The 13,487-nt window shown below is 38.5% G+C and overlaps 1 protein-coding gene across 7 annotated transcripts in view; it reads right to left on the bottom strand.

Annotated features, from left to right (window-relative positions):
- The window catches only part of ccser1 (coiled-coil serine-rich protein 1), a 338,436-nt gene that overhangs the window by 133,763 nt on the left and 191,186 nt on the right, over positions 1–13,487 (bottom strand). For all 7 annotated transcript variants that reach the window (XM_061901105.1, XM_061901113.1, XM_061901121.1 and 4 more), the window contains one exon: positions 4,999–5,079. In XM_061901105.1, the coding sequence (XP_061757089.1) occupies positions 4,999–5,079 (81 nt within the window). The remainder of the gene's footprint in view (positions 1–4,998; positions 5,080–13,487) is intronic.

Raw genomic sequence — 13,487 nt, forward strand, 5'->3', positions numbered from 1 at the left:
CGTTATAGTTATTTGAATGACTCTTACCATAATATGTTAAGTTAACATACCAGGCACCTTCTCAGTTGGTTATTTATGCGTCATATAACATACACTTATTCAGCCTGTTGTTCACTATTCTTTATTTATTTTAAATTGCCTTTCAAATGTCTATTCTTGGTGTTGGATTTTATTAAATACATTTCCCTCAAAAATGCAACTTGTACTCCAGTGCGATGTACAAACCCCGTTTCCATATGAGTTAGGAAATTGTGTTAGATGGAAATATAAATGGAATACAATGATTTGCAAATCCTTCTCAGCCCATATTCAGTTGAATGGACTACAAAGACAACATATTTGATGTTGAAACTCATAAACTTTTTTTTTTTTTTGCAAATAATAATTACCTTAGAACTTCATGGCTGCAAAACGTGCCAAAGTAGTTGGGAAGGGGCATGTTCACCACTGTGTTACATCACCTTTTCTTTTAACAACACTCAATAAATGTTTGGGAACTGATTAAATTAATTGTTGAAACTTTGAAAGTGGAATTTTTTCCCATTCTTGTTTTATGTAGAGCTTTAGTCGTTCAAGTGAAGTGAAGTGAAGTGAAGTGAATTATATTTCTATAGCGCTTTTCTCAAATGACTCAAAGCGCTTTACATAGTGACACCCAATATCTAAGTTCCATTTAAACCAGTGTGGGTGGCACTGGGAGCAGGTGGGTAAAGTGTCTTGCCCAAGGACACAACGGCAGTAACTAGGATGGCACAAGCGGGAATCGAACCTGCAACCTTCAAGTTGCTGACACGGCCACTCTACCAACCGAGCTATGCCGCACCCGGGGCCTCCGCTGTCGTATTTTACGCTTCATAATGTGCCACACATTTTCGATGGGAGACAGGTCTGGACTGCAGGCGGGCCAGGAAAGCACCCGCACTCTTTTACTACGAAACCACGCTGTTGTAACACGTGGCTTGTCATTGTCTTGCTGAAATAAGCAGGGTCGTCCATGATAACATCCCTTGGATGACAACATATGTTGCTCCAAAACCTGTATGGATCATTCAGCATTAATGGTGCCTTCACAGATGTGTAAGTTACCCTTGGCTTGGGCTCTAATACACCCCCATACCATCACAGATGCTGGCTTTTGAACTTCGCGCCTATGACAATCCGTAGGGCTATTTTCCTCTTTGTTCCGGAGGACACCACGTCCACAGTTTCCAGATATAATTTGAAATTTGGACTCGTCAGACCACAGAACACCTTTCCACTTTGCATCAGTCCATCTTAAATGAGCTCGGGCCCAGCAAAGCCAGCGGCGTTCCTTGGTGTTGTTGATAAATGGGTTTTGCTTTGCATAGCAGAGTTTTAACTTGTACTTACAGATGTAGCAACCAACTGTAGTTACTGACAGTGGTTTTATGAAGTGTTCCTGAGCCCATGTGGTGATATCCTTTACACACTGATGTCTGTTTTTGATGCAGTACCGCCTGAGGGATCAACGGTCCGTAATATCATCGCTTACGTGCAGTGATTTCTCCAGATTCAATCGTCTCAATATTTCAAAGGTAAACCGGATACAAATCCTTATTTTGTTCCTGGCTTTGTCATGAATAAGTTGAAAATCATAACGACGCCTTTTAAGATTTACTAAGGTCTGACATGTTTAGTAACTTTACCAGTGGCAGTAGCTAGATGAAGATGGCGGTGCGTAACTGGAAGCCTGGATGTGACACACTCACTAACTTACTAATTGGTTAAAACAGTGGAGGGTGGGACTTCAAAATGAAAACAATAAGATTTCGGGGCTGTAAATTTAATTTGGAAATGAGTATATATAGAGGTATTCGAAAAGAACATGATTTATTAATGCCTTTTGACATATTAGGGCCATTTAATGATGACTAGACATTAACTTATTACATATGGTTCCTTTAACTTCTATTTGCTAAAATGTTTTTGCACTTGAGTGACAAAGTTTAAAAGTGACGCTTTTTACTTTGTTTTCATCATCAGTGTTTAGCATTCGACTTAACGGTGGTTAACTTATATTTACACTGGAGTGACAATTAAGAATGTTACTTAAAAAATGACGGCGTGGCGACAGATGGTAACTGTTATTTGATATGCAACATACACTGGAAAGTGTATCTGTTGCATGAAAGTTAGACCAAGACATTAACAGCATCTTTATAAAGCCATTCGGGTAATTAGCAACATGCCTTCAGGGATGCAGGTATGTTAACCATCTGCAGTCTCTAAATAAATAGTACATGTTGTTCAAGGGGTAAATACACCCACACTAATCCACCATGAATAGCTTAAATTTGTCTTTCCGCCACACAGCTCTTAATACACGCAGAAGAACTCAATCAGTTGTTTTCGTTTACTATTCTTCACTATGTCATCCAAATGTTTATATAGTTCTGTGTGGGAGCAAATGAAATACAAAATACGAAGAAAAAACTTTTTTTCCCCCTAAGTCTCATAAGTCAGAAATACACACAGGACCATCTGTCATCTCCATCTGCAGCACCTGAAGCTCAGAAACACTGCGAGTAGCCGAAGAGGTGGAGCTGAGTTTGCATTGGACAACATTAACTGGTGGAGCAGAATACCCTGCATGTCATTGGACTGTGACACTTCTTTGCATACTGAAAGCATGTAAACAGAGGGGAGGAAGATAAAAATACAAATCCCGCTTCCATATGAGTTGGGAAATTGTGTTGGATGTAAATATAAACGGAATACAATGATCCGCAAATCATTTATAACCCATATTCAGTTGAATATGCTACAAAGACAACATATTTCATGTTCAAACTGATAAACTTTTTTATTTTTTGCAAATAATCATTAACTTTAGAATTTGATGTTAGCAACACGTGACATAGAAGTGGAGAAATGTGGCAATAAATACTGACAAAGTTGTGGAATACTCATCAAAAACTTATTTGGAACTTCCTACAGGTGTGCAGGCTAAATGGGAACAGGTGGATGCCATGATTGGGTATAAAAACAGCTTCCCAAAAAATGCTCAGTCTTTCACAAGAAAGGATGGAGCGAGGTACACTCCTTTGTCCACAACTGCGTGAGCAAATAGTCAAACAGTTTAAGAACAACGTTTCTCAAAGTGCAATTGCAAGAAATTTGGGGATTTCAACATCTACGGTCCATAATATCATCAAAAGGTTCAGAGGAACTGGAGTGAAGTGTGAATTATATTTATATAGCGCTTTTCTCAAGTGACTCAAAGTGCTTTACATAGTGAAACCCAATATCTAAGTTACATTTGAACCAGTGTGGGTGGCACTGGGAGCAGGTGGGTAAAGTGTCTTGCCCAAGGACACAACGGCAGTGACTCTGATGGCGGGAGCGGGAATCGAACCTACAACCCTCAAGTTGCTGGCACGGCCACTCTACCAACCGAGCTATGCCGTCCTGGAGAACTCACTCCACGTAAGCGGCATGGCCGGAAACCAACATTGAATGACCGTGACCTTTGATCCCTCAGACGGTACTGTATCAAAAACCGACATCAATCTCTAAAGGATATCACCACATGGGCTCAGGAACACTTCAGAAAACCCCTGTAACTAAATACAGTTAGTTGCTACATCTGTAAGTGCAAGTTAAAACTCTACTATGCAAAGCAAAAGCCATTTAAAAACAACATCCAGAAACGCTGCCAGCTTCTCTGGGCCCGAGATCATCTAAGATGGACTGATGCAAAGTGGAAAAGTGTTCTGTGGTCTGACGAGTCCACATTTCAAATTGTTTTTGGAAATATTCGACATCGTGTCATCAGGCTGTTGAACCATCCAGACTGTTATCGACGCAAAGTTCAAAAGCCAGCATCTGTGATGGTAAGGGGGTGCATTAGTGCCCAAGGCATGGGTAACTTACACATCTGTGAAGGCACAATTAATGCCGAAAGGTACATACAGCTTTTGGAACAACATATGATGCCATCTAAGCGCCGTCTTTTTCATGGATGCCCAAGCTTATTTCAGCAAGACAATGCCAAGCCACATTCAGCACGTGTTACAACAGCGTGGCTTCGTAAAAAAAAAAAAGAGTGCGGGTACGTTCCTCGCCCGCCTACAATCCAGACCCGTCTCCCATCGAAAATGTGTGGCGCATTATGAAGCGTAAAATACGACAGCGGAGAACCCGGACTGTTGAACGATTGAAGCTGTACATAAAACAAGAATGGGAAAGAATTACACTTTCAAAGCTTCAACAATTAGTTTCCTCAGTTCCCAAACGTTTATTGAGTGTTGTTAAAAGGTGATGAAACACAGTGGTGAACATGTCCTTTCCCAACTACTTTGACACGTGTTGCAGCCATGAAATTAAAAGTTTTTGAAACCAATACCGATGATTTCCGTCCGATATTACATTTTAAAGCATTTATCGACCGATAATATCGGCGGTCCGAACATCTCTAATCACAGTCTATCTGATGTTATTGCTGCATTTGGCTCGCAAGCCAGCAGTTGAATATCCGTAAAGCACGGAGATAAATGAGTGTCATATCCTGCTGTATGAAAGCAGCTGCAGCAGTTAGGTGGAAATGACAAGAAAAAGACAAACTGACCCTAACACGCTGTTCCTGTAACCACTGAAAGAAGACATTCATTATGTGGGCTGCGTTCCCATACTGTCAGCCACCGGTGAAGCCAAGGAGGCCATGTCAACTGAAGGCGTTAGGAAGGCGCGCGGGTAAAGCGCAACGCGGCGGCCTCCAAGAGCGCTGTGGGAATTGAGGAGGAGGTAGTGGACTATCTTATGAATGTCACAGCAGTTTCACGTGGAGCATGATGGATTAGAGCTTTTGCTCCACATGAAAAGATGCTCTTAAAGAGAAGGAAAAGAATATAAGAAAAGAGATGGAGAGACGCTGTGGCCTAGTGTAAAATGTAGTTTTAAAAGATGAGACGTTACAGGCGAGGAGGGAAGATTTTTGTGAGCCATTATTTGGTGTCGCTCTCTCTCACTCTCTCTCACCTCCGGTCCCATGTGTTCCGTCTGTGTAGCGCGGTCGGTCGCATGGCCGTCTTTCATCTTCAGGGCAGCTTTGGCGCTCTCCTGCATACAAAACACACACACACAGTCAGCCGTGTCCAAAAAGAGACAGAGTGAACATCAAATGGAGATTAATTAGAATAGTCCCCACTTTAAAAACAGTTTATCCTGCTTGATTGGTTTAATTTGTTGTAGAGATGTCCGATAATATCGGCCGGACGATATAATCGGCCGATAAATGCTTTAAAATGTAATATCGGAAATTATCGGTATCGTTTTCAAAAATTTAAATTAATTACTTTTTAAAACGCCGCTGTACGGAGCGGTACATATCCAGTAAAACACGGATGTAGGGAGCAGTACAGAGCAGTGGCATCTTCCAGTCAGCAGCCCCTCCCCTCTCTCACAAAAAACACAGGAGTTGACAACTGCAGCATGAGAGGTTTACTGGCGACGCTTGATGACCTCATCAAACCGCCGCGAGCGTAGCATAAGAACAACAACAGTGTGTTGTTGCCGGTGCTGTAGCCGTGGCTAACAAGCGAGCTCGCTCGGTGACTGACAAACGACACCATATCTATGGTTTGGGATTATTTTAAAGTGTGTCTGACGGATAAAAAACTGGCAATGTGCAATGACTGCAAAAAGTTGGTTAAGCGAAGAGGAACCAAGACGTCTTTCTTTATTACGAGCAATTTGATCTCCCACCTCTTCAAGAATCATAAGGAGATACACGATGAATACAGGCGGAAGATAGATGAAAAGTAAACACCGAAAGCAACTTGCAGTGAACAGAGGTGCCCTGTCTCAACGCAGCATTACAGAAGCTCTGACTGACTGCTAGGCCACTTCAAGCACTCACCACTAGCTTGCAGCACATTTTTGTTACTCATACAAATACGTTAAAGCAGGGCAGATTGAGCCCAGTTTATAATTTCCTGTTATACAGTATGCCAGGCAGTCTTGCACTAAAGGAGGAGTATGTTATTACTTACTTTATTACTCTAGTATACTCTGGACTGAAGATGTGTGTCTTCATTGTTTTTGTAGCTGTTGTTTTGAGGCATGTTTAAAAAAAATAAAAAATAATGCACTTTGTGAAAGTCAAAGTATAGTATTTCCCATAGTTGTAGTAGGTATCAGGATTATCTCAGGGAGCGCATGTACCAAATTCCAAGCTGCCGTTTTGAGGCATGTTAAAAAAATAAATCCACTTTGTGACTTCAATAATAAATACACCAGTGCCATGTTGGCACTTTTTTCCATAACTTAAGTTCAAGTTGTTCTCTTATTTTAGAAAAACCTTGTTACATTGTTTAATGCATCCAGCGGGGCATTACAACGAAATTAGACATAATAATGTGTTAATTCCATGACTGTATATATTGGTTATCGGTTGATATCGGAATCAGTAATTAAGAGTTGGACAATAACGGAATATCGGATATCGGCATAAAAGCCATTATCGGACATCTATAATTTGTTCTCAATGTGATAGTATTGATTAATTCATACCAAAATCTTAAAGGGGAACTGTACTGTTATTTTATTTTGCCTGTCGTTCACAATCATTATGAAAGATGACGACGGATGGATTTTTTATTTGCACTCTAAATATTAAACTGAATGAAACAATTCCTCCAATGTTGAATTTGACAGAATGTAGTATGAATGTAAGAATAGTTTGAATGTTGGAATGGTTTGAATCGGTTTAAAAATGTAGGGATTGTGGACGTTTGGAAAATGGACAATTCATTTTGAATGGGGAAAATGACAATAAAATTGGAATTATGGGAAATCCTAGAATTTTATTTTACAATTGTTGAAGTACAGCACACACTCCCTGAACAGGCTGACTATTTTGAAAATGGAAAGGTTTAAATCAGATGAAAAATGTGAGGGTTGTGGAAGTTTGAAAAATGTCCCATTGATTTCAAAGGGAATGTCCCCCAAATTTGGGAATTTCGGGAAAAAAACGGATTTTTTTTTAAAATGTTAAAAAAAAAAAAAGTAATGGTATGAAGGAGTTGAAATGGTTGGTGTTGGAATTTTTCAAAACGGTCGGGAAATGTTGAAGTAGTAACATGTTGAATTGAAAATTTGTATTACGGAATTCCTGGAATTTCGGGAAAACCGGGAATTTTCCAGGTCAAAAAAATACTTTGTTAGAATAATTGTATCTAAGTTATCACAAACGTTTGTGTTTCAATGAGTTCCCAGCGAGAAGCAAAAACATGTATTTGAACCTACCAAGAAGGCTTGTAAAACTCCACTGTGTAGGATGGAAAGCAACATGAAGGTGTACGGTTTCTTTCATGGTTTGTAATCAACAGAAAGATATTGTCGTGACCAAAGAACTACAGAGCGGAGAGAAAGCAGGGCCTGACTCCCCTCCAGGCACCGCTTTTTGGAACTTTTTTACGAACCTCTTTTTGAATTCTTTTAAGACTTCTTTTTTTAACTCTTTTACAACCTCTTTTTTGAACTCTTATAAACTCTTTTACAACCTCTTTTTGAACATTTTTGCAACCTCTTTTTTTTAAACTCTTTTACGACTTCTTTTTAGAACCGACCTTTTCTTTTGAACTGTTTTGTAATCAAAGGCGATGTCTGTTTACTACCCCGTCCCTTTGGAAGCAGCTATTGCCATGTGGTCAGGGAATGTCCAAATAAAAGAAGGAGGCGTGCAATCTTTTGGAAGAGCGTGCCGACACACCGTACAAGGGCACCGTGTCTAGGTGTCTCTCCTCAAATTGAGCCAAATTGAATTCTGTCTCTGTTTAATGCTTTGCGTCTTGTCTTTTTTAATTGATGTCATCCGTCTTTGAACCTGACACTTTTTTTTGTCCTTATTAAGACGAATATTTCAAAATTTTCAACGCATTTCAACCATTTAAAACTCCACTGTGTAGGATGGAAAGCAACATGAAGGAATGGTTGAAATGCGTTGAAAATTTTGAAAGGAGCAGTCACCAGAAAAAAGGGTTGAGATAGGGCTTTGGAAAACCAAGAATTCTGGGAAATCCTAGATTTTTTTTTTTTTTTTACTTAGAAAAAGAGTAGTTTAAATTTCCAGGATAGTGGAATGTGTTAAAGATGAAATGGTATGAATCGGTTGAAAAATGGTGAAAGTTTGAAAAATGGCAAATTAATATTGAATGGGAAAAATGTCCCAGATAACCTGGAATTCTGGGAAATCTAGGAACTTTTGGAATTTGTCAAAGGAAAGCCCACGATTCCTGAATAGGCTGAACAGTATGAAGTTGGAACGGTTTGAATCGGATGAAAAATGTGGAAGGTAGAGCGCGCCAAAATCTGGAGAAGAAGAAGAAAAAGAAGAAAAACCATATGTGTGTATGCTGTGGAGCATTCACACACTTACAGCTGAGCCAATGGGAGCGCCACTATTTCACCAATAAAATCCGATAAATAACCATTCAAAAAGCGCCAACATACTCAATTTACATTTTGTGACTTGAATATTAGCCAAGTATAAGTGATATAATTATTAAAAGCGCTAACGCAGACAAACTATTTATAGCAGCACAGTGATCCCTTCAGGGTATGCCTATGTTTACATCATCCAGTGGTCTGCTGCTCCTCGCTTCCCTGCTTCTTGCAACTTTATTATAGATCATAAATCATGCCTCTCACCTGAAAAACAGATGGCTGAGAATATCATCAGAAAAAAATTGGGACACTTTGACAGCCGTTTCGAACCTGGAATTGGCAAGGAGGATATACTGTAGTAGCACACCAATGTGTTGGAGCGCTAGAAACAAAGATTCTCAGTGTTCACTTTTACAACAACATTGTTACAGTTTGGTTATTATACAGATTACGGAATGTAAATGAAGTATTGTTGATTGTTTTTAAATTGCTTTAGAAGCAAACTGGATTGTTCCCATAAGCTGCATCGCAACATTTTTTACAAGATAAAATGCAAAAAATATATTTTTTTAATTGTCTTTTTGTCTCTTATAATGATTGTGAATGGGGGGAACTGCAATTGTTTAAGGAATTTTGCCTATCATTCCCAATCCCTATGTGAGACGAAAACACATGTCCCTTTTTTTGTGTTTTCTAAATGGTAAATAATTGCAAGCAAGAGTCAGCGAACAAGAAGGTTTTATATACATGCTGTAAGTATGTCTATAATGTAGTAGCAGACAAAATCATAATTAACTTGCCAACCTTAAGACCTCCGAATTCGGGATATAGGGTTCCCATATGAGTTGGGAAATTGTGTTAGATGTAAATATAAACGGAATACAATGATTTGCAAACCATTTTCAACCTATATTCAGTTGAATATGCTACAAAGACAACATATTTGATGTTGAAACTGATAAACTTTTTTTTTTTTGCAAATAATCATTAACTTTAGAATTTGATGCCAGCAACACGTGACGAAGAAGTTGGGAAAGGTGGCAATACTGATAAAGTTGAGGAATGCTCATCAAACACTTATTTGGAACATCCCACAGGTGTGCAGGCTAATTGGGAACAGGTGGGTGCCATGATTGGGTATAAAAACAGCTTCCATTAAATGCTAAGTCATTCACAAACTAGGATGGGGCGAGGGTCACAAATTTGTAAGCAAATTGTCGAACAGTTTTAGAACAACATTTCTCAACGAGCTATTGCAAAGAATTTAGGGATTTTACCATCTACAGTCCGTAAAATCATCAAAAGGTTCAGAGAATCTGGAGAAATCACTGCACGTAAGCGATGATATTACGGACCTTTGATCCCTCAGGCAGTACTGCATCAAAAACCGACATCAGTGTGTAAAGGATATCACAACATGGGCTCAGGAACACTTCAGAAAACCACTGTCAGTAACTACAGTTGGTCGCTACATCTGTAAGGGCAAGTTAAAACTCAACTATGCAAAGCGAAAGCCATTTATTAACAACACACAGGAAGGCCGCCGGCTTCGCTGGGCCCGAGCTCATCTAAGATGGACTGATGATGCAAAGTGGAAAAGTGTTCTGGGGTCTGACGAGTAAACATTTAAAATTATATTTGGAAACTGTGGACGTGGTGTCCTACGGAACAAAGAGAAAAATAACCATCTGGATTGTTACAGGTGCAAAGTTGATAAGCCAGCATCTGTGATGGTATGGGGGTGTATTAGTGCCCAAGGCTTGGGTAACTTACACATCTGTGAAGGCACCATTAATGCTAAATGGTCCATACAGGTTTTGGAGCAACGTATTTTGTCATCCAAGCAACGTTATCATGGACGCCCCTGCTTATTTCAGCAAAACAAGGCCAAGCCACGTATTACAAAAGCGTGGCTTCGTAGTAAAAGAGTGCGGGTACTTTCCCGGCCCGCCTGCAGTCCAGACATGTCTCCCATCGAAAATGTGTGGCGCATTATGAAGACCCTGGACTATTGAAGCACTTAAACTGTACATCAATCAAGAATGGTAAAAGATTCCACTTTCAAAGCTTCAACAATTAGTTTCCTCAGTTCCCAAATGTTTATTGAGTGTTGTTAAAAGAAAAGGTGATGTAACACAGTGGTGAACATGCCCTTTCCCAACTACTTTGGCATGTGTTGCAGCCATGAAATTTTAAGTTAATTATTTGCACACAAAAAATTAAGTTTATGAGTTTGAACATCAAATATCTTGTCTTTGTAGTGCATTCAACTGAATGTGGGTTGAAAAGGATTTGCAAATCATTGTATTCCATTTATATTTACATCTAACTCAATTTCCCAACTTATATGGAAACGGGGTTTGTATATGTGTATACATATATACACACACACATATATATATATATATATATATATATATATATATATATATATATATATATATATATATATATATATATATATATATATATATACACACACACACAAGTTTCAATCAATCAAAAACACCCTCCACGATCGACCGCTAGCTCGTGATCAACGTAATGGGCACACCTGCTCTACTTGACAAAGGTGATGTGCTGTTTTTTAAAGATATGTTGCAAATTGATAGTAAAATATCCTTTAAAAGGCAGGAGTGCTGTGGTTGTGGTTTCCTCATCTCAGAATGTTCCGAATCTCTTTTTCAAGGGAGTCCTGCTAAAAACATTTATACCCAGTGTGGGTGGTTGTTCAGGACCGAGTGTAAAAATCCTACTCAAAAATTCTCAGTATGTGAGGAGCGCTCTGATGCTTTTACCAACCTCTTGCAAAAATACTAATCAATAATACTAGAGATGTATGATAATGGCTTTTTTGCAGATATCCCAGTATTGTCCAACTCTTAATTACCGATTCCGACATCAACTGATACCGATACACACAGATGTGGAATTAACACATTATTATGCCTATTTTTGTTGTGATGCCCCGCTGGATGCATTAAACAATGTAACAAGGTTTTCCAAAATAAATCAACTAAAGTTATGGGGAAAAAAATGCCAACATGGTACTCCCATATTTATTATTGAAGTCACAAAGTGCATTATTATTTTTTTAACATGCCTCAAAACAGCGGCTTGGAATTTGGGACATGCTCTCCCTGAGAGAGCATGAGGAGGTTGAGGTAGGCGGGGTAAGGGGGCGGGGTTGAGGTGGGGGGCTAGGGGGTAGCGGGGGGTGTATATTGTAGCGTCCCAGAAGAGTTAGTGCTGCAAGGGTTTCTGGGCATTTGTTATGTTGTGTTTATGTTGTGTTTAAGTTGTGTTTAAGTTGTGTTACGGTGCAGATGTTCTCCGGAAATGTGTTTGTCATTCTTTTTTGGTGTGGGTTCACAGTGTGGTGCATATTTGTAAGAGTGTTAAAGTTGTTTATACGGCCACCCTCAGTGTGACCTGTAAGGCTGTTGACCAAGTATGCATGCATTCACTTGTGTGTTTGAAAAGCTGTAGAAGTTCTGTAATTGGGCCGGCACGCAAAGGCAGTGCCTTCAAGGTTTATTGGCGCTCTGTACTTCTGCCTACGTCCGTGTACCACTCCGTACAGATGCGTTTTAAAAAGTCATCAATTTTACTATTTGAAACCGATACGATAATTTCCGATATTACATTTTAAGGCATTTATCGGCCGATAATATCGGCAGTCCGATATTATCGGACATCTCCAGTTTATACCAGTGCGAGCAAGTATACCAAGCAAGCAGTAAACTGTAAAGCTGGGTTGACACTCCTCCCCCTCAACCTAAGGTAAAAAAAAACAGGAGTAAAATAAACAATTGGTATGCCAACTTCAAATGCTGCATGGGACACTGATGTATATATATTGATATAGTTCTGTGAAAATTATTGTCTTCTGTGCAAATTTAAAGAACAGTGTGTGAATTACTGCAATACTGTCAGTCTTTGAAGTTTTTATTTTGGGTTTGTTGAAATTGCTCACATTGCACAGCTTTTATTTTTCCATCAATACACAATGATGCCTAGAAGGCAGGGAATAACTCAAACCTCTTGAATAGTTTCAAACTCTCCTTATGGTTTGTTGAGTTAGCACAAGATTAATTTGTGGAAATGACAAATGAGTTATAGTTTTTATTGATGCTTAATTTAGTTTTGTGTTCGATTCTAGATGGACTGAGACTTAAAGTTGAATTGCTTTGTAGATACACTGAGATTAAGTCTAAATTCATTGTGTTCTTCAAGGCGTTTTTGAAACTGCACCATTTTTTTTTCCTCAGAATTTTCAACTAACTTGAAGTGTTTTGTCAAGAGGATTATTTTATGATAAATACATTTTCGGAATGTGCTTGTTATATTTTGGACCAACAAAGAAAACAATCTCACGTTGTCGTAGTTCTAAGTAAGATTAAATATCTCAAATAAGGGTGATATTTTCTTATGTTCAGTCTGATAAGATAATTCTTCTCACTAAGCAGATTTTATGTTAGAGTCTTTTACTTGTTTTAAGGGTTTTAGTCCTTAATTATCTCAGTAAGATATTACAGCTTGTTGGTGAGATTTTATGACCTATATTGAGTAAAACATGCTTGAAACTAGAATATCAACTGATGCAAAGCTGTGTCATTAACACTCAGAGGTATAAAACTACTTTTTTAAAGTAATAATTTCTAACTTCGGGCATGAACAAAAAAAAAACATGATGCCGAGAGCATATCATTTTGTCAAGATAATGGCACTAGCATTTACTTAATTTAAGAATATTTTTCAACATATTGAACAAAAAGTTCTCAGTTTTTATTTTCTACCAAGAAAGGTGCACTTGTTAGTAGTGAAAATATACTTATTTTAAGGTATTTTTGGGTTCATTGAGGTTAGCTAATTTTACTTGTTTTGGAAAGTCTTGACCAGCCAAATGTTCTTGTTCTAGTGGTAGATAATTGTGCTTAGTTCAAATTAAATACCTCTAATTTTTGTATTTTTTTGTTCTTGTTTATAAACACTGACTTTTTGAAATGAATGAATGAAATGAATGAAATCAGTTTATTTCGGTCATATAATCAATCAAATCAAATCAATCAACCATTGTG

Source organism: Nerophis ophidion, linkage group LG01 (genome assembly GCF_033978795.1).
Source record: "Nerophis ophidion isolate RoL-2023_Sa linkage group LG01, RoL_Noph_v1.0, whole genome shotgun sequence".
Lineage (NCBI taxonomy): Eukaryota > Metazoa > Chordata > Actinopteri > Syngnathiformes > Syngnathidae > Nerophis > Nerophis ophidion.